The sequence below is a fragment of the Pagrus pagrus genome, assembly GCF_965226575.1.
Source record: "Pagrus pagrus genome assembly, chromosome: 11".
NCBI classification, from domain to species: Eukaryota; Metazoa; Chordata; class Actinopteri; order Spariformes; family Sparidae; genus Pagrus; species Pagrus pagrus.
Genome location: NC_140195.1, coordinates 10,743,417 through 10,769,404, shown reverse-complemented (window position 1 = coordinate 10,769,404; position 25,988 = coordinate 10,743,417). Strand labels below are relative to the sequence as shown.

At 44.3% G+C, this 25,988-nt stretch overlaps 1 protein-coding gene across 1 annotated transcript; it reads right to left on the bottom strand.

Moving 5' to 3' along the window:
• Window positions 1–859: 859 nt before the first annotated feature.
• On the bottom strand, window positions 860–25,988 carry bmp7b (bone morphogenetic protein 7b). Its single transcript, XM_084365584.1, has 7 exons — window positions 25,276–25,988; window positions 8,188–8,380; window positions 6,352–6,500; window positions 4,662–4,865; window positions 3,522–3,598; window positions 2,308–2,418; window positions 860–2,003 (listed from the first exon to the last, which is right to left on the bottom strand). The coding sequence occupies exons 1-7, from the start codon at window positions 25,673–25,675 to the stop codon at window positions 1,854–1,856; spliced, it is 1,284 nt and encodes a 427-aa protein (XP_084221710.1). The 5' UTR covers window positions 25,676–25,988; the 3' UTR covers window positions 860–1,853.

Here is a 25,988-nt window from a genome sequence, read left to right as displayed (position 1 = left end):
GGATAAGAAGAGCGATATCTCTGGTTCTGGACTCTGATGAGTCCAACAGTGTTTCCGGAGTACAATGTTAGACCAGTGGACTGCTTTACAAAACCTGTTGCCTGCATTACCCACAATGCAACTTAATAACCACAAGGCACTTGAAACAATACATCAGAAAACATGCAGCTTCCTCTGGAGCTGTAAAAGGCTTTGCACTTCCCAAGTCCTAGTACTACCCAAGACCTGTAAACACATTAGTAAGTGTAAAATTGGTGGAGTTACCCTTTATCAAGTAGAATTCATATAAGCGACTTTCTCTTTTAGTATTATTTTAACATGATATCTTTCACTATTACTCCGAGTTTTGAGTGCTACACTGTCAGGAACTGATCAATTAGAGAACAGTAGGTTTGTCATCACCAGTACTGTCCACTTGTAGCACTGGTCTGTGTGGGAGCGTCACAGGGATTTGTTCAGCTACTGAAAAAAACTCTGTCTCATAACAGCTTGCAGGTGGTGTTGGTTGGTGTTAACTCCACCAGGTGACCAGACGAACAGCAGCCAGGCAAACAGAAATCCCCGTTATAATCTAATACAGCAGACCCAGAGCCACCAAAAAAAACAACACACACACACAGTTGACGATCATAAGCCAGAGAAAACAAAAAAACTTTTCAGTTTGCTTTTGAATGTGGAAACACTTCTCAGACAGATCTCAGGTCAGCAGGTAAAGGATGTGTCCACAATCCAAGCAAATAAATATGCAGGAACGCGTAAAAACAAAAAGTGCAGCAGCAGCATGTGTCTTCTGTCAACTTGGCATTTTAATTCTGCTTTTCATCCAGATTAAACAACACACGTCCAGGCTGTTTTGTTGCTTTTTCTCCCAGTTTATTATTGTACCAGTTCAGCAGTAAAAACATGGTTGAGACATCGGAGCACGCTGTAGAACATCTTAGCAAGCTCTCAATAAATAGACCTTTTTTTTTTTTTTTTTAAATATGACAGATTGTATTACAGCAGAGGAATATAAACCTGAAAATGTCGAGCACACGGAACGAGACGCTGCGTACAAAGCTCCCTCCCTCCCTCTCTCTCTCTCTCTGACAGTTCAGCTGATTGTTGCTATAAAAAAAAAATGTGCGTCGGTATATGTAACAGCTTCGACTGATGAAATATGCAGACATTTCCACAGGTCCAAGTTGTTATAAATTGCCTCCCGCCATTGTGTGTGTGAGGCACAGAGAAATGCATTTACGTGTCAAAGTAGTTTTCCGTCAAATTTGTTTTCATTTCCTCAGAGCTTGTGTGGACTGTCTCGGGAAAGAAAACAGGCAGCATTGCATACAGGAGAAAACACAAACCCAAGTGACATTCCAGGAAATAAATACACTTCTTGCTTTGTTTGAAAAAAATTATTTACACAGTATTGTACATGGAAGAACATCCATCCGGGTCTCTCAGTCATAAAAATATATATATATATATATAATAATAATTATAATAATAATAACAACATCTACAGTAAAAGAATGAACTACAATAACAATTATTGAAATAAACAAAAGATTGTTGACTGTGAATGAATATACAGTACAATCACTGCTTTTAATGTCTTGTATACACAGTAGAAAGCACAAACGTGAGTGTGTGAGTGTGTGTGTGTGTGTGTGTGTGTGTGTGTGTGTGTGTGTGCATTCGCTTGATCGTGTTTACTTCAGGACAACCTTGAAAACGTTAACGAGAGTCTCTTCCGCGCAATGTTCTGTGATTCATCCTCAAAATGCTTTCAATAGCAAGGAAGCCCTCTCTACTCGTATGTGTGTGTGTGTGTGTGTGTGTGTGTGTCTCCGTGTGAAGACGTAGACAGTCTAGTGGCAGCCACAAGCCCTGACCACCATGTTGCGGTATTTCTTGAGGATGACGTTGGAGCTGTCATCGAAGTAGAGCACCGAGATGGCGTGGAGCTGCGTGGGGGCACAGCAAGGCTTAGGAACCGTCTCCGGGTTGATAAAGTGAACCTGGGAAGAGTCGAGGTGGAATTCAAACGTTAGATGAACACTGACGAATGGTTGTATCAAAAAAAAAAAGGTCATACACTGAATCTGAGAGCTGTGGAGGGAAAAAAAACATCTTGAAGAATGTCGGTTTTATCCTCTGTCACATCCCTGAAGACAGTTTACTCTAAAATACAATCTGCAAGCATTTTGGATCACTGAATACAGTAGTTTCAACAGCAGCCACATTGTCTTGACAGTTGATGAGATGATTAGACTCTTAACATGACTGTTTGGGTTTTTGTTCCCCGCTTTCATGGTTACTCACAAGGGTTTGCACAATGGCATGGTTTGTGGCGTTCATGTAGGAGTTCAGAGGGAAGGCGCACTCTCCCTCGCAATAATACGCTGCATATCCCTCTGGAGCGATGATCCAGTCCTGAGAGCGAGGAAGGGAGACGCAGAGACGTTTAAAACACAGGGACAGTCAAAGTGTGCAAGTGTACATATATGTAGATGTGGTGAGGATTGGAGGGCTAAATATCAGCTCCAGTTAGCAGCACTTAGCAGCGCATTGGTGGGCCACATGGATTTTTTTTCTCTCTCTGTCAGGGGTTTAAAAATTTGAACTGCAGCCCCCCACAGACAAAATACACCCAGCCCCCCACCCCTTTCACCCATTTCTCGAAAATGAGATCATCCACTAAAAATCTGGAAACTAACAGAACATTTTCCAAACTTCAACTATGAACTCCAAAATGCTGAAGTAAGTCCACTCAAGAAATCCTATTAGTAGACACCTATTTGAGCAGCTCTAAATCTGTAAGCTGTACTTTATAGAACTAGATTTTTTTTATTTCATTGATTCCTTTTAAAGCACATTTGGGATTGGTCCCCGATCCTCCAGCAGAGGTCTGTCAGGGTTAACTCCTGGCTTGTGACAATATCAGATAAACCCTCCATGAGATGTTTGTCAAAGCCACTGCTGCTTCTGTTGGTTATCATGTTTTCTATCACAAAACACCAATCTCACCTCCTTAATAGGGACCTAATACTATTGTTGTATACATGTATTTGCACCTTTACTAAAAATAGCAATGTCCTGTAACTGCCTTATATTTGATCGTAGTGTCTTTTAGGACAATATTAAACCGAGCAGTGTGACTCGCTCTGCCTATAAAATATGAGAAAACAGGGAAAATGAACTATTTCAGTCTAGGTATGAAATACTTACATAGCTTGTTTTGGCTGACAAACAGAGGGTCAGGGCGGCCTGTCTTTAGCTCAACAGGCAAAAAATCTGAAGCTTGTTACTTAAGCGTGCCTCTTGTGAATCTTGTCTGGATGACAGTTCAGAGAGATTCAGCAAGTTTATTAAGTTGAAACTGTATGTGAAGAATTTACAACTTTGGACCCAAGTTTCATCTGGGCAGATTTAAGTGGGTCATTCATCAGGATTCTGGGATAAGACCAGAAAGCTGACTTAGGCTTCGGTTGGGCCAAGCAAAGTTTGGCTACCTGGGAGAGGAATGCTTTCCGTACCTGCCACCCCAAATCTCTGAAACTGACGTACAGCTCATGCTTCTTACACGCCTGCTTCTGATCCGTACTGCTGTTTTCTGCGGATACAGAGAAAGACACAGAGAGGTTATACTTCAAAAATATTATTCCTTTCAGCCACAAGAGTAATTATTTACTGTAGTCAGACCCCAATTAGGGCCAAGATGATAAAAAACAGACCTAAACACAGCCGGTATCCTCATACAAAACCTTAACGTTTAAACAATGGCTGAAGGAAATCACCTCCAGATACAGCAGCAGTTTGGTAATTGTTCCAAATGAATGGGCCACCCTGCTCATAGGTCACTCTGCTGGGCTTTGAGTTTCCACTGGATGAAACAGATGTGCTCACAGCGGCTCGCCCCTCTTTATTTATTCTCTCTCCTTTCTCTTCACTCATTTCAACATTTCTTTTCCCCTTTACCCAAAAGAATAGTCTGTTTTCTATCTACTGGTATCTCTCCCTCTTCTTCTGGTGACCTCTGGGGCTCTGTGGTACATTAGTTCCTGAGAGCGGTTCACATTGGAAATGATCATGAGCGACTGGTTCTCATCATCCAGTTAAAGACCACTGCTATTCAAAGTTCCAAACAGGCCCATTTGGCCCATGTGTTGTGGCCCCGGTTGCCCCACAGCACACCGCAGATGTGTTCTGCCATAAAAGCCGGCGCTGCCTTACCTCCATGCAGGGAACTTGGCCCCGACTGCTCTGTAATGCTTGTGTAAATAAACAAAGACAGCAGAGGGATATTTGAAGCTTGGGCATTACAGTCTAATGTTTCAGCACTTCACATAAACACAGCTCTCTCACACCTCTAAAACAAAGGCCCTGAGCGTGCATTGCATGTTTTGTCCAGCAAGAATCACAACGGCCAGCGGCATTCTTTTGTTGGTTTCGGAAATATTGTATATTTGTGGACGCTCGCGAGTGTTTGCATGGATGTGTTGTCCCTTAAAAAATGTGGAGAATTCTCCTCCAGACCGACCAGTCATCTGTGTCCTATTCCGTGGATTCCTCGACTGGCCTGACAAAAGCCAGATTAAACCTGAGGTCGGCTCGAGACAACAGCGTAAATCAGCACTGGCTGCACACACAACAAAACACACACTTTGCATGTTTACCTGCAACGTTGGCCACTCTAAGCGCCTCTTGGCTCTTCGCCCCTTTGGAGCGGTTGGGGTTTCGCTGTTTGGCCCCCCCTGACGCTGAGCGGATGCTTCGCAGGTGCACCTCAGTGGCTTTGAAGAAGGCCACCATGAAGGGCTGTTTATTCTGAGGCCCACTGCGACCAATCAGCCCCGCCACACGAGGGTTAATGCTCTCTCCTGCAGGGGGAGACAGAGAGAACAGCACAACAGGTGTTGGCGTCACAGAAGTCTAGATTTCAGTCAGACAGGGTGATGAATGCTTTCGAAAATCGAAAAAATGTGTGCCCACTTGTGTGCCTGTGCTTGGAGTTTTTCTTGCATGCGTGCGGTCTTTTCTTTCCCGACTTTTTCGATTACGCCGCGTTCAGTTTCAAATATTAGATTTTCTTCTGTGAATTCCTTTCCCTTTTCCTCATCCCTTCTCAGCCCCTGAAATGCCAAGAACGAACGTAGCACTGAACATCAAAGCCTCTCTACTTGTGTTTAATGTGTGGGTGTGCTTGTGCATGCGCGTGCCTGTGCACTCCAGCAGTGTCTATCTTGTTCTCACACAGAAGAATGTGTGTCTGATCACCGTCTGGTGGTAAATCAAGGCTTCTGGTCGCTGCTGGCGACGGGACGTCCCGTGCGCCTGTCTGTACACGCTCACCCATAACCCTTCATACCCGATCCAACACAAAAACACACGCTCATGGATACAGCCTCTCCAAACACTCCCCTCCCACAACATGAAAGCAGCACAGTGTCTGTTTTCCTCACCTGACATGTAACATCCTGCCGTCCTGCGAGAGATAATGTTCTCAAACACGCTCCAGTTCTTCACACTGTTTGTTGATAAAGTTTTCCCAGTGATGACAAACTCGCGTTGAGATGTTATCTTAATGATAACCCGGCGTATTTAATGCATGCCTTCTAATGAGGCTGAGGGTATGACGGATGAAGATGAATGTCTGATGATGAACGATGAGGTGCAGACTTTGATTTATCTGTGCTGCGTACGCACAAAGAATGAGTCAACTGATTCAGATGCAGGTTTACGCACGTGAGGTTACAACGCAGACCATGTTTGCTTGATATACAACATTAACTCCATTAACCCCTCATTACAGTGACACATATAGTTCATCTAGGCCTGTCTGAAGAATATGTTAGTTTCATGGTTGTGGGGCTTTATAGCACAGTTTTCCCTCAACGAGTGAGGCAACTAATTACATTTACTTTTATTATGTACCTCAAGAGATTGTAGTTGTCATATATACATCCAAGTACATTTAGTGAAATGTTGTTGCATCAAACTTCCAGGCACTGCGCAATGAGAGTACAAGAAATTACCCTCCCAACCCTATATATACCATATACTACGGGTGGAGCGAATATTAGCCTGAACAAATTCTTTATCTTTTTTCTGATTGTAGATAAAATACATTTATTCAAATAAAAGTGCTGCTTTTGCTCTGGTGCAGCGTAACAGACAAAGTAAATACTCAAGAAAAGTAAAGGTAAAGTACCTCATATTATACTTAAGTACAGTATTTGAGTAAATGTACTCAGTCACATTCCATCACTGGTATATACTTACAATACTTAAATGATAATTAAGATGGTTAGCATTTACCAATAAGTACACCTGACTTTCTATGGGAATGATCTGAGTGACCCTCACCATTTGTGCTCTCCAGGGCCAGCTGTAGACCCAGGTTCCTGCCAGGGTTCAGGACCCAATGGTTACTGGTGGCTGTCACGTCAAACACCAACCAGCCCTCCTCTGCTGCCCAGATCACCCGTGAGTCCAACAGAAACAGGTCCGACTCCCTGCAAGAGGAGACGATAAAAGTTCACACTTAAAGTCAGAGATGAACGCAAGTCAACAGGGATTATATGCGCAATTACAAAAGATAGGTCGAGACCGTCTGACAGAGTGTAAACTTAAGTGAGTGAAGCGCATAGCAAAGTAATGGAGTGTAGAGAGGGAGTCAGAGGAGTGTGACGGAGTGAAAGAAAGTGAGCGAGGGGAGCGAGGTAGGGAGGAAGGGAGGGCTCCAGATGGTGAGGCCCTGGGGAACACTTCATTTTCTTAATTGACAATAATGGCTTTATAAACGACCAGTCCTTTCACACACTACACACAGTCCATCATTGGCTGGAATTTTCTGGGAGAGCCAGAAAGCCAGCGAGAGAGAGACAGAAAGAGAAACAGTGGGAGATCAAAACTCAGCTGCTCAAGAGGAAAGAAGTGTGTGAAAAGTAGCGAGTGAAATAGTGCATATCTGAGTCAGTCCTATTGTCCGACACTGAACTCTGGATTTTCTGCTCTTTCACCATCGGAGACTAAAATCCCTTGTTCTTCATGTGGCCATTCATGTATCCCGACCTATTTTCTGACTGGGCAGATAGTGTGTCGCAGAGCTCTGGTTCATTCATGTACCCAGGCCCGTCTCTGGCAAAGGAATAAATGACTGTGTTGTTCCCTCTGGACAACAGAAACCTTTAGGAGGGGTCGAGGAGAGCAGGACATGGGCCATTCCCGAGTTACATACACCTTCTGGACGGCCCAGATTAGAGAAGGTGGGGCTCAGACCTGTTCTGATTAGAGCAGCTTCCAGATAAGGTCTGCAATTTACTCTTATCTCTTATTTTCATGATGAATATGTTGATTTTTAAAATGAATTAATTAAAGCTGCAGTAAGTGATTGTTCTTTGTTAAATAGCTCTGCTCATGCAGTAAAAGAGCAAAGTCATTTTCAGGTATCCCTGCCCACTTTATCCAATCAGGAAGATGCAGTCCCGTCTGCTCCTGAACGCACCGATAGCAGGATCCTGCTGTCTGCTGCTATGTCTGGTGATTCTTCTACACATACATGCGGTGATGTAGAGAGGAGGGAGGGGATCACCACAGTAACTGCAAAACGGGCAGGAAGTTAACTAAAATCTACGATAAGTTCCAAATACTGGAAACATTAAAATTTAGGAGTCTGTTTTAGTCTGAACCAAAGTGGTGGACCGGCTGACTGAGTAGCCGAGCAAATTACGCCGCCATCATCCCAAGAGAGACGCCGGTAAAAAGGGCTAAAAATGGTTGCAATTCATTTTATGTTGTTTGATCAATTAATCTATTGATTGATTGTCCTCCATAGGGAAGCAGGGCTCGGTCTTAGTGGTGTCAGCTAAGGTGGTTTGGGCATCTGATTACGATGCCTCCTGGGTGCCTCCCTTTGGAGGTTTTCTGGGAGGAAACACTGGAATAAATCGAGAACTCGCTGAAGGGATTACACATCTCATCTGGCCTGGAAATGCCTCGGTATCCTGCAGGAGGAGCAGGAAAGCATCTGGACCACCACGACCCGACTCCAGATAATTGGTAGAAAATGGATGGACGGATGATGGGTGATCAATGAACTAATCATTTCACCACTAGTCATCGCTAAGCTACATGAACAAATTCTACTTGTACCACATACATTATTTACGCACAAACACATAATTATACATCCATGCTCACCTGTCAGAGTGTTCCTCCAGCACCTGATAGACGCTGATACGAAAGGTCTCATTATCGTAACGTTCGTGGATGAAGTCTTTATATATTCGAAACTCCGCAGCGGTGACCGCCTCGCCCTCCGGGATCCGCGACAGGTCGAATCTGAACTCTCTGTGATGCCGCCGCACTGGGAGGAATTCTTTATCATGTTCCACTGCACAAGAGAGGAGAAAATAAAACATGACGATGAAACAAAAATGTGCCATCAGACGGATTGTACGTATGCAGACTGTTGCTTCTTTTGCATCCCTCCTTTACCAGCAGGGATAAGAAATATGTGCAGGAAGACACAGAGGCGCGATGTGGCTCCATATGAAACACATCTTAAAGAGAAAAAAAAAAAACACGTTTGCAGAAAGGCCAAAGAACAAAATGACTTTTCCTCTCAGATTTCTGACAATTTATTCGTCCTCCACAGCCCATCAACCTCCATTATTAGCAAGGAGATGACATGGCTTGTCAGACTCTGATTCAGCCCCGAATTAAAAACATCTCGAGATATGCAGTATACATGTTGGCTTACGACTGAAACATTTATGAGGAATGGGACAAGGAGCGATGCATCTGGCGCACACTGAGCCCATGATAGAGAGATGCAGGCGGACTCTGACAGCTTTATGAGCCCCTTTCTTCTCCCTCTCTTCCTCTCGTAGCCCAAGAGAGTCATCCAGTCTGCCCTTCATCTGGTTCTCATGAGTTGGGGCTCCATGTTCGGTGTACCCCATCCTTGTCCCCTCCTCTCTCTTCCCCACATCCCAGCTTTTCAAACCCCCCACCACCACCCCCATGATGTGCCCCCCCTGACCCTGCTTCTCTCATGTCCCAGCAGGATATCCGAGGGGTCAGTGCCTTGTCTCTCATCATCTTCATCAACTGTCAGACAGACCCCCCACACATACGTATACGTCCATACATACATCTGCAAACAGATACATAAAGACACACACACACACAATCCAAAATTATTTCTAAGCTTGCAAAAACCATGAACGCAAGCAACACTATTCTGCCAGAGCTCAGTGGCATCTTTTTTCAGTCTTGCCCCGCTCGTAAATAGTTTAGTGCTGGTTGTTTAAACAAGTCATTTATTAGTTGATTGAGAAAGCAACAATTTTCATAACTGACTCATCTTTGAGTTGAGGTTAAACTCAGGTTCAGAGTTTTACAAGGAAAAGAAGATGGAAAAGACAACAACACTGCAACTTTGTGGCCATTCGTCAGACAAAACAAGCAATTTGCAGACATCCCCATGGGTTTTGAGGAATTGTGTGATGGGCATTTATTTTATTTTTCTTTAAATTCTTTTCTGACATTCGTTTTCACAACACTTATACACCAAAAGGATTAACTGGTTACCTGAAACAAGACTTAGAATCTACAGCCACGCTAGCACAAGTGGTGCTGTGAGCTTAATGCTAATACGAGCGTGCCCACAATGAAAACACTACTAACATACTACAACTACAACACTACCAACATTCTGATGTTTAGCTGCTAGGCCTATTGTGTTTACTTTGTCCATCATACTTAAGCATGTAAGCATGCTAATGTCTACTAATTATCACTAAATACAAAGCAATCCAGCGATCCAGAAAGATACTTTCTTTTAATAATTAACAATGTCATACAATCACTGCAAAGTGAAAACTTCAGACATTGTCTATTTGACATGATTTATTCGGTTAGTGTCATTTTAAAGTAGACTTCTCCACACTTGGCTTTGTGATATCTGCAAATATCGTATTGTTGTCCAAAGAATCAATATAACATTATGTTGTGAAGAACCTGGATGATTTACACCCCTAGTTGTTACACGACATTTCATTATCAACAGTTGTTAAGACATGGTGACGCTAGATGAAAGACCGAGGATGACAAAAATCACCAGGAATCAACCTCTGGAGACTGTGAATGTATGTACAAAATTTCACAGCAATCCATCCCATAGTAGTCAACAGTTGGGACCGAAGTGACGTACTGACTGACTGACCAACAGATCAACAGAGACATCCCTAGAGCCACGTTGCTAGCATTGGATTAATCAATGAAGATAATTGTTTGCACTCCTAATAAGATTAGATGTCAGCCACATGGCCCTGCAGGGCTCACTCACAGCTGGATGACAGAGGAAACTCTGCTCCAGTCGCCCCCTCTCTCTTCCGTCCTCAGCAGCCATCCATCGACCATCTAGCGCTACTCAACAATTCTTTAACAGTCAGCTTCCTCTGAGCTGCACAACTCTGACAGGAAAAAACAAGTCTCGGGGTCTCTGCCGAGCCATCGCCGCACTAACGGAGACAAACGAGAAATCCTGACGTCAGCATTCTTGTTCTATACCAGCTGCCAGTAATAAAAGTGTGCAATGATGTAAATGTTTTGCATGTTTCTTCTACACATTGCCGTGTCATTTCTTTCATTGCACACCTGCCTCTTTGTGTTCCTCGGCCCTGTTTCCCCTCTTCCCTCATATGTAGTTTTCCCACTGGACTCTCTCCCCTACATCCCCTTTCATTTATGTCTCTATTAAACCCAGTTGCTGAAGGACATTATACAAAGGCAGCACTGTGAGATGATTGGCCAGAGCAGGAGTAAAGAACGGATCTAATTACTCTTCAGTGAGGGACAGCTCTGCACTCTGTTGCCCATTACATGGCCTAGCTTTAGGCTCCCATTGTCCTCCATATGCAGTGGCCACTCATTGGACTGGTTTGAAAAAGCTGTTTGACTTTTCCGGAAAACAGTGGAGTTCAAGGTGATGCGGTCTTCACTGTAGACCTTAAATCAGTTAAACATCACTGCCACCAGCACCCCAACTTTATCATTAAGCCTACCTCTAGTCTTCTGGCTGTCCACATTTGCACCAGTGCTACACTGAGGACAGCTCCATCAATCAGGGCTTTCACCAAGCCCCTACCCTCAAAGTCACCCTTTACAACATTACACTGAGTGTGATGACAATGCACGCATTCTACTGCGGGGGGAAAAAAAAATCAAGCTCATAGGGGTCATCAGCATGGTTCAGGGCGACACCTGCAGCTCACCTCTCACTCAGACTCCACTACAGACTGTATACTGGCTCTGAGTCACAGCTAGAAGACAGAGGAACCCTTTTTAACCTTAAAGGCTGCTGTTAAAGATATATTTTTTATTAACATAAGATTAGATTGGAGGGAGCATGCATCTTATTTTAATCATTCCATTTCAATACATCACTTTCAACTGAAATTTTAAAACAAAGAAGACGTGACCTGTTCTCGCAGCCTGTTGACTTGTCTGTGTGGATTAGTTGTGAAAGAATTCAACCGAATAGTGCTTTTTCCTCTTCAGGTTGCTCAGGCCACATGACTGAGCTTGACGTCTAAAAACAGGTGAAAGTGTCTGATGTAAAAGAGTGAAAAGTCAGATTTCTTTTTTCATTTTTCTTCCATATTCCTTTAATCATCTTGTGTCCCTCTCAGATTTCGACCTTGAGGCCGAGATACGCTGCACTCACCTGATACGTCTTGGCAATAACTCAAAATTAAAGTCTTCCACTGAAATCCCATTGTTGTGAGATGACAACATGATTAATTCAAAACAAATTATAGTTACAACTCAGAAAAATGAGTTACTTGAATTGTTGAAAATGAGTTTTGGAGTTTTCTCAGATTTAATGCAAAACACCAAAACAACAGTTAGCTGAAGTTCTATAAGAATTTTCATATATTTCCAGTATCAGCCAAATATATTGATATCAGAAGAATGTTTTCACTTTTCTCATCATATTGCGATCAACTATAGTGCTGAACATAACTGTGTACAAACATCATCAAGACGACTTGTTCTCTATTCAGAAAAAGGGACAGAACAAGATAAGCACTACCATTTTCATTTTAATATCTATACAGGGAACTAGTACTTCATGTTTTAAGTACTCTCTCACACATTCTCCTTTAAACCTCTCTTCTCCGACGTCTGCGTATGCTTCCACCACACCAGGGACCTCCTCCTCCTCCTCCTGCAGCCCAGTGCAGGTGCACTCCCTCTGGGGGAGAAAGCCAGACCTGTTCTTTAGCCACGGGAGCAGCCGCCCGCCCCTTCACTGTAAAAGCTCTTTATCTTTGCTTGCGAGAACAGCTGGATGCTGCTGTGAAACTCCCACGCTAACTATCTGTCTCACGTCGCCTTCCATTTCCACTTTTCAACGCATGAATCTCATCTGTACAGTTTGACAGAAGCTGAGAGCGGCCTTAAAGGAGTGTAGCCTCGTCCTCTGTCATGACTCTGCCTTTGTCTCTCGGTTTCTCTCTCTTCTCTTAAGAGTCATTACAGCAGTATGGCAGTCATTAGATGAGGGGAAGAGGCACAGTCAAAGCCAAGCGGGTGCATTTATGACTTCCTCTGGGAGGAAGTGAGTAGCCATCGCCCCACCTGTGTCGCATACACCACAAACATGGGCGAACACACCCTCTCATGCCACGAGCCCTTCATTCCGAGTAGCCGGCGTCCAGATCAGTTGCTGCTGCTCACACTCACACACACACACACAAGCAACTATCACAAAGTGTTTCCTGTGATGCGAACGGTCTTGTGCGTCACAGCACGGTCACACAATCATTATGGGTTTCCGTAATCCATAATTAGAGATGCAACAACGCACACATGCAAAGAAACAAACACACACACAAGCACACAAACATACACAGCGAGCTGCTTTTATCATTCGGTCTAACCCTTTTTATACAAACTGCTGATGATGCACGGCTATCCCACATCATTTGACATTTGTGGCGCAGGCCACACACGTGCACAGCAGCACACATCAGAGAAGTTTGGGGGTTGATGACTTCTCCATCCTCCAAAACCGTGCACCTGGCAGCCAGAGGGCTACTACCGTATTAACAGTGTGTTAGTATCTTTCAAGATTTATGACTCCCCGCTGGGCATACAGCTTCCTTATCATGTTCTCCACTGCTGAGAGTCTGTGCCGGCTAACAGCCAAAACCTCAGATCTGCAGCCTCTCTACAGCAGAGCAGTGATTTCTGAATTTAAATTAAAAAAAATCTAAAAAGCTGGAAAATCCATCAAAACATTACTGTACCATTTTGTCTATAGATAATAAAGGTGTGTGGAAGATTGTGCATCAATGTAAAGACAGAGCACAATCTGGAGATTACAGCCTTGAGTGATTTTCCGGGCTCAGCTGGACAATAAAGTTGTAAAGTTAGGTTGCAACGTCTCTCTCTTGCATTGAATTGTGGGTGAAAATAACACTAACGTTACATTAGGAGATATGGAGGAGTCGGGCAGATATCATAAGCGACTCGAGTAGAAAAAATGCACCCAGTATTTTAAAAGTGGACATCTGAACACATTTTGGATTTTATGCAATATTTGGGAGACATGAACTGGACACACACTGTGTGTGAAATCTGCCTTACAACAATTATTGTTGGCTGTTTTAACCTGAAGCTAACATAAGTATACAATACTATAAGTATTGTCTCTGTAACCCAAACCTGACAAAGCTTATTATTCTGGCCAAAAATTATAAACGTTAGTGAGCCACACACACACAGTCTCAACGGAAAATATTCCCTAATAAATACACAATTTGATCCTGTTTGAGTAACATTTGCTTAAAAAAACAGTTCTCGGTTGTTTTAGGAGATTATTACCTCCGCCAAGGAAGTCACGTTTTCCCCCGTGTTTGCTTCTTTGTTGGTTGGTTGGTTTGTCAGCAGAATTACACAAAAACTACCAAACAGATTTTCACAAAACTTGGACAGAGGTCGGGTCTTGGCCCAGAATAGACCCCAATAACTTTTGATGTAGATCCAGATAAAAGGACTGATCAGGAATTCTCCTCACTTTCTTTAATGAGTTTGAACTGAATTATAGGGGACTGTTGGGCCTTGGCGGAGGTATGCGCTCTACTGAGTGCCATTCTAGTTTAGCATTTTAAAAACATTTTGTGATTTACGACTGCTGATTAAAATTATCATCTTTAACTGTTGGTTCAAGTCTTATCGTAGAATTTGTTGACATTGGCAAAAACACAGAATTTCACCAGCCTTGTACTTTGACCATTTTTTCTCTCTTCTTGAATGCCCCTCTCTCCCTCCTCTTCCCTTTCCCCTCTCCCCTCCCTCCTCTCCCCCTCTCCTGCCAGGCCTGTAGACCTAAGACACTTCTCCGACACCTCAGGCTCCGGAGCAGCAGCGGACAAATCTGACGGCTCGCATTAGCCCAAGTGTCTGTTCGGCACCCTCACACCCCTCAGTCCCACTTTGCACGCTTCCGCTGCTCTGCGGGGGGGGAGTGGATCTCACCCCTGGCACCGCTCTCACTCCTCTCAACTGTCGGCTTAAGCTCCCTCCCCCCCTTCCATCCCACCTTCGGCTCTCTTGAGATAACCGTGCCACTATTACCTGCACCTCATTCTGGATCCCCTGTAGAGCCCATTAGCTCTAACGACACACCTGATTCCCACAACCAGAAACCAGGAAAGAAATAAGTCAATCAAATCACCGTCAGACCATTTTATGATGTGAATCTGGAGGTAAATGAGGGGGACTGTAACTCCACATAGAGTCGTACATTTGATTGATGCACCATAATGATATGTCTCTTTCTCTCTTTTTTTGTTGCTCTTACTCAAACAATGTTTTAAGTACAGCACTGGGAACAAGTAAGTCATAGTTTCCGTAAGCTAAAAGGAGAGAGGGGAAGAAAAACGGAGAGCAAGGAAGGGGCAGATTGCTCAAGATGTTTATCCTATAAAGACTAAAGAGGGTTTGATCTCCTGGGTACCGGGTGACTACCCACAGTAGGGCGATTACCACGTTAGGAAACATCCTGCCCACTAGCGACTCCTGATGACATCATGCCTGTGTGATGTATTTGTACTGCTGTAGGGCCTGACAGCACAAGCTCCCTGGGAAAGGGTCAGCAGAGTTTCATGCTATAACTTACTCACACTTAACGATCATTAACTCGCTGCAGTGTGTGTGTGCAAGATGACATTTTGCTTTGAGCCTGTGCGCAAGTACAGGCAGTAACCACAGGAAGAAGAGTCTTAACATTTAAGACTCGTGGTCAGACCAAACCCTTTTCTTTTGCATGTTCGAGCGTGGAGTCAACGGAGAAGGTCTCAGATTATACTCACAGCTGAACTCTCCTTCTCCCTCTCACCGAGGCCATCAAACATGCTTGCCCTCTTCACCCGTAAACTCGTAGTGCTAGGTTCCACCTCATGCTTCGCTGGGCATCATGGACCAGAGATTTATACTGGAATGTACGTGCTCAACTGTGTTGAAGGGTCGCTTCATTGAATGACAAAATCACATATTTTCTCACTCACCTCTACGGTTATCTAGCCATGCAGATAGTTTGGATTTAAGAGAAAAGATCTATCATTCGCTGGAGAGTTCGATTAGATGAGAAGATGGATACCACTCTCATTTCTGTCTGTTCAATAACAAGCGACAGTAAGCAGCTGGGTAGCATAAAGACTTAAAACAGAGGGAAACAGCCAGCCTGGGTTTGACAAAAGGTAACCAAATCTGCCTTCGCAGCACCCCCGGAGCTTATTTTATTAAACTCCGCCATATTTGTTTAATCCGTACCAAAACTAATGAGTAAAAACAGCAATTTGCGTAGGTTCATTGGCTGGGAGAGGTTGCCAGTCAATCAGTGGAAACTCCAGTAGTGAGGCTTTTCCATACACATGCTGGCCGGGCTCAACTTGGGTTTGACTCAGCACCGTCAGCCCAGCTCGGCAGAGATTTGCATTTCCATAACAACAGGGCTACCCGCCTGAAGATGTGTTCTTTAACTAATGAAGCGCTTTTCTTGAGTGTCGGTCAAATGAGCGGCTGGGAATACTCTTACGTCTCTGAGTATTATTGAAGAGGAGCCGTTCCATGAATTCGATAATAAACGCTTTGGTTATAAATTCTTCACAATAAAAGTTTGCCGTTATTAGTTATATAAAAACTTTTATTATGAAAGCTGCAATAGCAGGAAATGTTGGGTTTTCACCAGCAGTAACTTATCATGACTCCTGTAACAGCTAAAAGCCAACATGATGAAACGATAAATTAAAGCAGATGTCTGAAAGTACAAACAGGGAGGCAGAAGAGATACTCCAACTCAAACTACAGAGATTCAGTGAGAAGCTACCAAAGTACTGACAGCTGAACACAGACAAACAAGTCCCACAATCGCAACACACGCTTGTCTGAGGGAGAGAAGGGGGTCATAATGGGTCGGCCGTGGTCGCGAGACGTCACCGTTGCCCGCTTGGAGGCGAGCTGGGTGTGCTTGGGCCCCTCTTTCGGAGAAGGTCCATCCTGAAAAACAAATCAGCATGGTACGGTTTGACTCGCAGCGGCCAGAAGTTCCAGAGGAAAAGCCCCAAAGTACTATTCCCAGCCAACCACTGATGACAAACCGCAGTATAAAACCCCCAAACTGTTGTTTTTGTACGCTTTCGACAGATTTTGTTACCTGCGGACCCAGCCAGGCAAGGTGTTTCCCTCTGTTTCCAGTCTTGTGCTTGGCTAAATCAGCTGGATGCTGGCAGTAGCAATAAATTTCACAGACGGACATTAGAGCGGTACTTCTGGACTAACTCTTGGCAAGAATATGTGTGTCCCAAAATATGAACTCTCTGAGATTCCTGCAGCCGCTCCACAGCAATAAAGGTGAATACAATTTTGTTTGTGGTGCTCTCAACATCTTTCAAGAATCAGTGGTACTCGACTTAATACACACTGTCAGGTACATTTCTTCAATCCTATTAGTGGTAAGTGAGAAGTATATCATTTTATCTTTTTTTTTTTACATTTTTATTTCTTTTTAATTTGGATGAACCTCTCTGTTTCTGTAAAGCCAAAGTGGTGAATGAGAAGAGCCCACACTACAGCGACTGCAGGACAAATTGAGTCATCTCGGAAATTGGAACATCATCATGTTCCCTCCGAGGTCTGTCAAGAGAGATTTTACATTAGTGAAAGGCAACGGTGAGAATAGAGAACCCACATCCTCAATCTTCAGCGCTCATTGTTCTGTGGTGTGATTTAATGCGTTGAGAGACGGAGATGAAGGGGTGTGGAGGGATCTGTGCCAAGCGGCGGCAGATCTCTCTGTGCTAATGCCACTGTAACCATCTGCACTTCCTCTTAGCTGCAGGATAAAACAACTCAGGGACGTGGAACCACAGTTTCCCCCATTCACTCTTCCCCCCATCCCATTGCTTTTATGTTCTTTAATTTTGTGGCGGCAGGGGCCACACCCTCCTCGCAGGCCAAGCCGGCTCTTATTATAGACCTCAGGAAAATTCACATACAATACGCACATTGGCACAAAGAGACACGCAGATGTTTCTCAAAAGGTGTCTACATAAAACTTTTTATAATTTCCTCCTGCGTCCCACAGCTGCATCTTAAGCACACATGACGGGCACATTGGCACCCTGATTTTAACAGCTTGTTGTTTATTTTGTTTAATTACAGCCCATTGCTTTTTTAAAATAAACAAAATGGCTGTGGAGGAAACACAAGGAAAATACAGCTGCACGCTTGCCTAGATAAATAGAAACACGCCACATGCAGTTCATATTCGTTGCTGCAAAATGTCATCACTTATCATAAAAACACTTGTGTTGAGTTGTTGCTTGGCTTTTACAAGCTTTGATTTGGCTGTCGGAACCACGAATCTGGTCAGTATTACGGGCTTCCGCTAACGCAATCTTCCGCTATGAGAACAAACACACATCACACAGTGCAGCTGGTGACTGGGCAGGGTAGGTGGCTCTAAAATAGTGTTTTACTATGCACAAACACGCATAACTGCCTTAACATAAATGCTCTAGAGCATATTATGTCCCCACAAGGAAATGGAATAAAGAAAGCACTGGTTTCAAGAAATGCACTGCATCCATCTGTGATCCACCTTTCTCCTTTTCCTTCTCCTCTCATCTCCTTCCCCCTCTCCCTTCACCCTGCCGGTGCCCCGGTACCAAGCAAAGAGTTCTGTATTTGTTGTTGCAGCAGCGGAGCCGTTGGTCCCAGGATCTCTGGCTGTGCTCTGGCCCACATCTGCTCTCTCAGCTTCGCTGCTTGGTACCCGCCAACATAGAAGTGCAGGGGAGTCTTATGTGCTGCCGGCCACTGATAAGGCAAGGCCAAAGTAACCCAGATGAAAGAGAAGTGCCTAAATGGGCGGAGACATCATTCATTCTGCACGTTTTATAATCTCACAGCTCACTCTAATTTACCCATAATTCCACTTTCTATACGCATAGCGAATTCTGTGATTTTACAACGAGTTGCTCCTTTTTGAGCGGTAGAAAGAAAAAAGAAAAAGTCAGAGCAGGAGAGCGAAATTATTAGAAAAACTGAAATGAGCCGAACATTCCTGGCAGTGAAGGAGGTCCGTCCATCACTGTAGCAAAGCTAGAACGCCCGCCGTTTAGTACATCTGGGCCTTTTGACCACTTGCACATTGTCAAGTCCCACCCGCAGAGTGTTTCATCATCTCTCCCAGCAAGTGCCTTCGCCTGGCCAAGAGCTCAGAGGCTCTGCTATGTGCATCCAGATGTCATTCTGGACTCCTGGGTTCAACAGGTGAATCTGAGATATAATAAATGAGAAAAAAATATGATTTTCCTGGATCACTGCGACTGTGGACTTTGTATGGCTGCCTGAAGCTTAAGAGAGGAGAGATTCTTTGTCTGCATTTGTGGTAGTTATTTACACACCAGACCTCGATGTAATACATCAAATTCAGGAGAACATTAAGAGAAATGAGCTGACAGGAAGGCACGGCTATCTGTACCAACTGTTACATTCCTCTGCTTCGGCTCACTCCCTTGTCCAGCACAAGGCAATAAAGCATGCACTCAATAACACTAATTAGCTCCAGAAACATTCCTTTTGGGCAAAAAAAAAAAAAAAGCGTGCGTTTCTCTCCCCACATATGAATGCGTGTAGGTACTCATGCATGTGCTTTCAGTCCACTGGGAGTGTATACAGAAGCGATTACATAAATCTACCGGAGGGAGAAAGGCGTACTAACAGTGTCAAGGACAGGCTGCGTACACAGAGGCCAGGCAGGCTTTCAACACATACTTTTAATTTTCTGGTCCTCATGTGATAAAAAGCCTCCCAAAACACATTTTGGGAAGCAGCTTCTGGTGTGAGACGGAAAGACCGAAATGGACGAATCCATCAAACACCTCAACGATGGACGAAAAGTACAAGTGTGTGTGTGTGAGTTTACGAGAGGGGGACAAAGTGAGAAATGAAGTAGAGAGAAAGGGAAAGCTTTGGTTTGGGTTCAGAGAAAATGTGTGTGTGTGTGTGTGTGTGTGTGTGTGTGTGTGTGTGTGTGTGTGTGTGTGTGTGTGTGCACGAGAGAGAGAGAGAGAGGTGGGGAGTGGAAAAACACACAGAAGAACTTGAGAAAGTGTTGAAATGTTTTATGTCTGGAAGCACGGGAGGTTTAAACCCCTGGAGGTGTGGGCCAGAGCAGGAGGTTGGAGACTAAACACCACACAACACCACTGGGACTATATGATAACTCACTAATTAAAACTGGGAGGCCAGTGCTGATAATCAATACTGTTGGTTCAGGAGGGCAGGAAGGGAAATTTGGTATCAGATGGTCCTGCGTGTGGGACGGATTGGAGACAGGGCCAGACATGATGGTGGAGGTCGAGATGAGTTGACTTGTTGGACTCTGAAAAGATAAAGTTTCTCTGCACAGCTGCTTTGGCCTGCAGACAGAGGGAAACATCTGTATTAACCTCAGCATGATGGGCAGCCCACTGTGGAGAGGAATGCAAGAAGCAATAGAGAAAAGGGTGTGGAAAGAATAAGTGATATGAGTATGTTCTTAAAAAAAAAAGAGAGATCTTGGAGCTATAATTTGAAATTACACATGTGGACGTCTCCGCTTCTCCCCTATTAGCTATAAAACTAGGGCTGCGTGCCTCTAGCGTGACTGTAGAGTGACACAACTGCTTCCGAGCATGCAGCCGTGAGTGCGAGCTGGTGACACAATGCTGTCTGAAAGCCAAAGCCTCTAATAAATCCAAACTCATTTAGCAGTTAGACATTTCTTCCCCTCTCAGCTCTCCATTACCTTCCTATTAACACGTTCTATAAAACTGAAAGAGCTGGCAGACAACTGTGTGGCAGCTCCTATGGGAGCAGACGGAGGGCCGTGAATGGTGGAGGGCCAGGTGGTGCCCTGTCAGGTCACCAAGGTAACGCAGAGGATAATTACCTGCTGGTGCACTGACTCACTCCGCCAGGTCTGTATGATACCCTCTCTGATCACAGCCTTGACTCAAGAAATAAAGCTTCAGTAACTACACTTACATGCACACTAGTTTTCAACTATTATGCAGAATATGACATTATTCCAAACTCGACACGGGTCAAGGCACGTTGGATATGCAGATATAATTTGGATTTTGGGAACATTCTTCTCTAAATCAGGGTTTTTAAAGCAGTTTGCAAGTCATAGCATCTTGCTCGTTTACCGAGAACTGTGTGTGTCGCTTGCCAACAGTTTTCAAGTCTGAGCTAGAAATGCACTAAAGAAAAGCCCAAATTTCTAGTTGGACCACTTGAAACATCATGAAATCAGCAGGTTTTTTAGGTATATGCACAAATAAAAGAAGGTGGTTGAGCCACTGGAAGACAGAAGCCGTGAACGTATACGTGGATATTAGTGGAAAGTTCATTTTCAACAGCCTTTTCTGGTAAAAAAAAACCAAAAAACCAAAAAACAGAATATTTTGTGCATTTTGTGAAAAAAATTACAGGCAACGTTGGATAATGACTATCCAAATGTTGCATAAAGCAACAATGAGAGAGGGAAAGCGGTGGAGCTTTATTTGTTTACTGCTTTCAATTGTGCTTAGTGAAATGGATCACATCTGGTGCAGATTAACAGCAGCAGAACACTGAGCAATTAAATGCACCCTGGTAGCGCATTTTCTTTCCAATGGCTTGATATTTGCCCACTTTTTTAAGATGCTTTTACTTTACGACCTTCCCTGAGAATACAAACATGGAGGCAGACTCAGGCCGGGCTCACACCGCAGGAGGTTTGACTTTTTTTTTCTCCGATTTTGAAATCAAATCAAGATTCGAAAATAATCACCACACAGTACGGGATATTCTAATAATATATACGGCACGATATAAGATCATTGTGCCAGAAGGACTGATGCATCATCTCACATGATCTCATGAGGAAGCACATGTAGACAAAATGGAGACTGTGGCGCAACAACTCACTATAGTAATGTTAATGAGTCTGGATGAGAAAATGTTTGTGGAGACGTGGCCAACACGGGTTGTCAATTCTTCAGAGAGAACTGGAAGTGTGATTTTAACTGTCAGTTTTAATATGTGAACAGTAGTATGCTAGCCGACGTTATCCTCAAGGGCTAGGATGTCCACCGTCAGCTCCTCTGTGGTCTCTCCCATTGGCTCTTGTGGACCTGCTCGGAAAGTACTGACGTAATCATCCAGATTTTAAATCCTACTTATCAAACATGTTTGATATTTATTGGGGGCGGCGCTGGTGAGTCTGCGAGTCAGTTCTTGACTTGGCTAATCACGCTTAAATCAGCCCGAAACTCCCGTAGTGTGATCCCGACCTTACAGCATCAAGGTTAGACATACTGAAAGAAGTATGACACAAGTCTGGTGATATTATGTACACCATCCTTTTGTGAAGAATCCGTTGTTTGAAATGAAACTACTCTTTTAGGATTGAGACAGAAACTGTAATAGCATACATTATTAACATAACTACATGCATACTGTTAGTTTTGGCCTATTCGTGGGATTTTGGGGAAATTACAAAAACACAGAATAATGTCAGTTTTATCCTTTAACCTAGAGCAACAACATGACTGAGGCCTTGTTATCACAATATGAATCTGCTGAACATGAATCTCCTTACTGAATTACTGTCTAGCCCTAAAGAAAACACATACAAACACATTTACCTCAAGCTACGTTAATCCTCACAGGCTTCCATGAGAACAGGGAAAACAAGGAAGCTGTGACTAACACACCTCATGATAACATTTTACAGTAAAAGACGAAAACCTCCCTCCCACACAAACACAGGTAATGAGGTTGCTACCGTTTCAGTCATCCAGGATGCAAATAGCAGACGTCCAAGTCACAGCCCTTTTCCTCTTGCGGTCTGGGAGAAGAAGCTGGTGTAAATTTAAGTTTGGGCATTACGAGTGAGTATGAGTTTGTGCCTGGACTGCTTAGCCAGTATAAGAGTTCAACGTGAACTGAACTGGAGCTCAGCTCGGGCCAAAGCAGTGGCCGAAAGCCCTGGAAGCTGTGGTTTCTTAAGGAGGAAATGCCTTAATTCATGGTGGCTGAGGGCTAATGCTGCCAGAGACCACTGGGACTACATTAAATAATTACTACAAAAACTAAGTGTGTGTATGGGTAAATGTTGGAAAGAAATATACCGAAATGCACCTTTAATTTCATTTGGCTTCTACTCTGTTGCCACCTTGAGAGACGGGGAATGTGCGTGTGTTGCGTTGACCTGCTGGCGTGTTATCGTGGCATGTCCGGCACACACACCCCAGCGCCTGGTGCAGCAGTGTACATTCTGAATGTATGCTGTAAGCCATTTACACAGCTGGGCTTTCAAACTGAAGTGACTCAATGAGAGGACGTCCCTGGCCTGGGGTCTGTCCCAAAGCCCACACCCGCCCTAGCTGGCTACGCTGGAGTCTGACACACACACACACACACACACACACACACATACACACACACACACACACCACACACGCTGACAACAAAGTGTATCAGCTCCCCTGAGTGGCAGTCAGGAGGAAAGATGTAGATGTAGCTCTGTGGTGCACCCATACATTGTTGTAGTATTTGGCCTCAAGTAAAAAGTCCATGAAAACAGGCCTCTCAGGGAGGAGTAACCAGTTCACAAAGTCTGACTAATGCACCTTGGCACGGTAGTTATGGAGACATGCAGAGTTTCGAAGGACAGTTTTTTAAATAAAAGCCACACTCATTTTGCTCTCAGACAACCTAAATAAGAAAACAAACCCACAACGAGCAAATGTGGAAAGGAAGGAATTCGGAGGAGGAAGTAGTCGATCCACTTGATAGCCATCGCTCGGCTCTCTGTGTCCATCTCCCTCTCACGTGAAGGGTAATGATAATAATCTGCTGTTTTGAATCAAGCCGCCTGGACGAGTATTTGATGTTATTACACAAGACTCGGAGAGAACAATGACCCCTACTGATAGATGCAACACGTGGCAGAGAGCACACACAATGCAGTGACAAACGCCTGTGTTATATCCAAATGACTGACATATTTGGAAACACCGATCATGTGCAAGTAGGAAGCCTCAAACTGGGGAACTGCCACCAGTAATTACATTAGCCACAAGACTTCAAGAAGGCAGTGTGGCTTTCTTTCCATGATCCTCTCTAATATATTAAATAAAAAATGTTCTCTCCTGCTTTTGTGACCCATCTTTGTTCCCGCACGAGAAAATGGACCGAGTCCCAACCATCTGCCGTCACTCTTTTTAAAAGTTCCCCTCTTGCTCGTCGGCTCACTTCGGCCTCAGCCCTTGACTTTGCGAGTCAATGCGGTCAAATCCATCTGTGTCGCAGCCCGTCAAAAATAGTCACAATGCAGCAGCTCCCACAGTAATTACACAGTGCAGCGGAGGAACCAGTGTCACCTCCCTCTCTCTTGCCAAGACGCTCCAACAATGATCTTTCCAGGATTGAGCGTAAACTTCCAACTTCTTGCACAATTTCACAAAAAAAAAAAATATTCTGGTGGCTTGAGGAACGCGGCCTGCTCAGAATTTAATTTGCTATTTTGTCCGCCTTGTGCCACATTACCGTGAAGGGTTAATGCACTTAAATAAAACACAACTACCTAGGGGCAGTCGCTGTTCTGACTGCATAATGTGTTGAGCACACTGAATTATAATGATGCCTTCATCTATCCATAAATCTGACACCACCTGCTAATGTTGTGATTATTTGCACTTAACAGCCTCTGACATGTGCTGAGAGCGATAAAACAGTCCAAGACTGATTGATTTGAGTAAACATTATGATTAGATAAGAACAATGGGCCCGTGGGAGCAACATTTAACAACCAAGAAAAACAATCCTATTAAGAGTGCAGTGCACCCTACGGCTTAAATACCCATTCTAAGGTAAGGATCTTCTAAGTGTGGATCATCATTGACTGGCATTATTTTGCTATCTGAGCGTCTATATGACGTCTCCAGATCAGAGCGAAGGGAGGACCCGGTGCACTTTGAACCCAGTCCTGCTGTTGACTTGCTCATTCTTTAGATAACACATGGTTGACCTATTAGCTGCTGCGATGGGTCCGTCATCCTCCGGGTGAGCACCTGAACATTAGCTGCTTGCACAGCTGTTGGACAGAGAGGGACACTGGAATGTGACACTCCTGGTATTAGCTGCAAAACTGCACCTAGCTCTGTGTAAACATGGTTATTGTGCCGGCTTCCTGTGTGCACACGCAGGTGTAACATCAGGTAAATACATGTGCCGAGGGCCATCCTTGAGCTTAAACGTCGCCACTGTGATTCCTCTATCGCCTTTGACTCATAGGTAAATACTCGTGATGCGTCCTAAAAACCAGCAGTGAGATGCAACAAGTGCAGGGCAGTACTGGCTGATAAATCCTCCCTGTTGATGAAGCCATGACAGTGAATTATAGCACATACAGGCCTTCAGATGATCACTTGACAACAGCTACAGAAAACCCCAGTCTATCATTAACACAATCATTTATATTTCTAGTTCAGGGACTTCTATTATCTCTGTGGCAGTCAAAATAATCACCCAACTACACTTCATGCAGTAAAACATAATTATTAAAATATTTAGCTCTTTCTTTGCCATCATTACAGCGTGTTTAGGGCTTGTTTTGCCATAATGAACTCCTTTTACACTTGTTTTCAACAAATGGTGAGAAATCAAGTTGCCTACCTAAATTGACAAAGCTCATGACCATGTCTGCATCGTTCAAGAAGTTGTTGTCTTGCAGGCTTGCTATCGGGGGCCCCTGCGTGGTGAAGACGGGCTTGTAGGGGTAGGAGTATCTGTCCTCGTCCCCCTCTATGGACATGGCGTTGTACAAGTCCAACATAAACATCGGGGCAGCGTTGTGCTTTCCGTGGAGGTGGGGTCGCGGCCGGTGCGGCAGCCCCAGGATCGACAGGATCTCCCGCTGCATCTCTCTGCGCTCCTGGCTCTTCAGCCGGCGGTGGATGAAACTGGAGTGGAACTCGTTGTCCAAAGTAAAGTTCGTGAACGCTGTATCCGCCAGCACGCAGTAGCTCCAGACCAAGAGCAACGCGGGAACACGTCTGTCCAGAATCGGTGCCATGGCGCTACTCGCCGTGCGTAATTGCGCCCAGTTCTGTTCGCCGAAACTCTGGGGGAGAAAGTGGATATTGAACTTTTAGCAGCGGGCAGCCTGTGTTCAATACCCAGAGTCAAGTACGGTCCCTCATGTCGAGGGAAGTGCTCCCCGAATGAAACATCAACTTCACTTCAAAGTCCTTTTAAATGATGGGCTTTTTCTGGGCAGCTCGTGCTCGCGCGGACCTCTGTCCTCATCCACAACCTGTGGCCAACAGCTACCAAGTGTGGTGCAGCCTGCAGCTCGCAGAGTGGAGGCTGCGAGCGGACACGACCAA

Bases quoted from the DNA above. Each gene is read 5' to 3' on its own strand.
- bmp7b (XM_084365584.1), bottom strand. From the start codon at position 25,675: ATGGCACCGATTCTGGACAGACGTGTTCCCGCGTTGCTCTTGGTCTGG. The intron at 8,381-25,275 runs GTAGGCAACTTG...TCTCTTGTGCAG, and splicing joins CATGAGCTTTGTCAATTTAG to TGGAACATGATAAAGAATTC. The intron at 2,419-3,521 runs GTACGGAAAGCA...CCTCGCTCTCAG, and splicing joins TCAGAGATTTGGGGTGGCAG to GACTGGATCATCGCTCCAGA.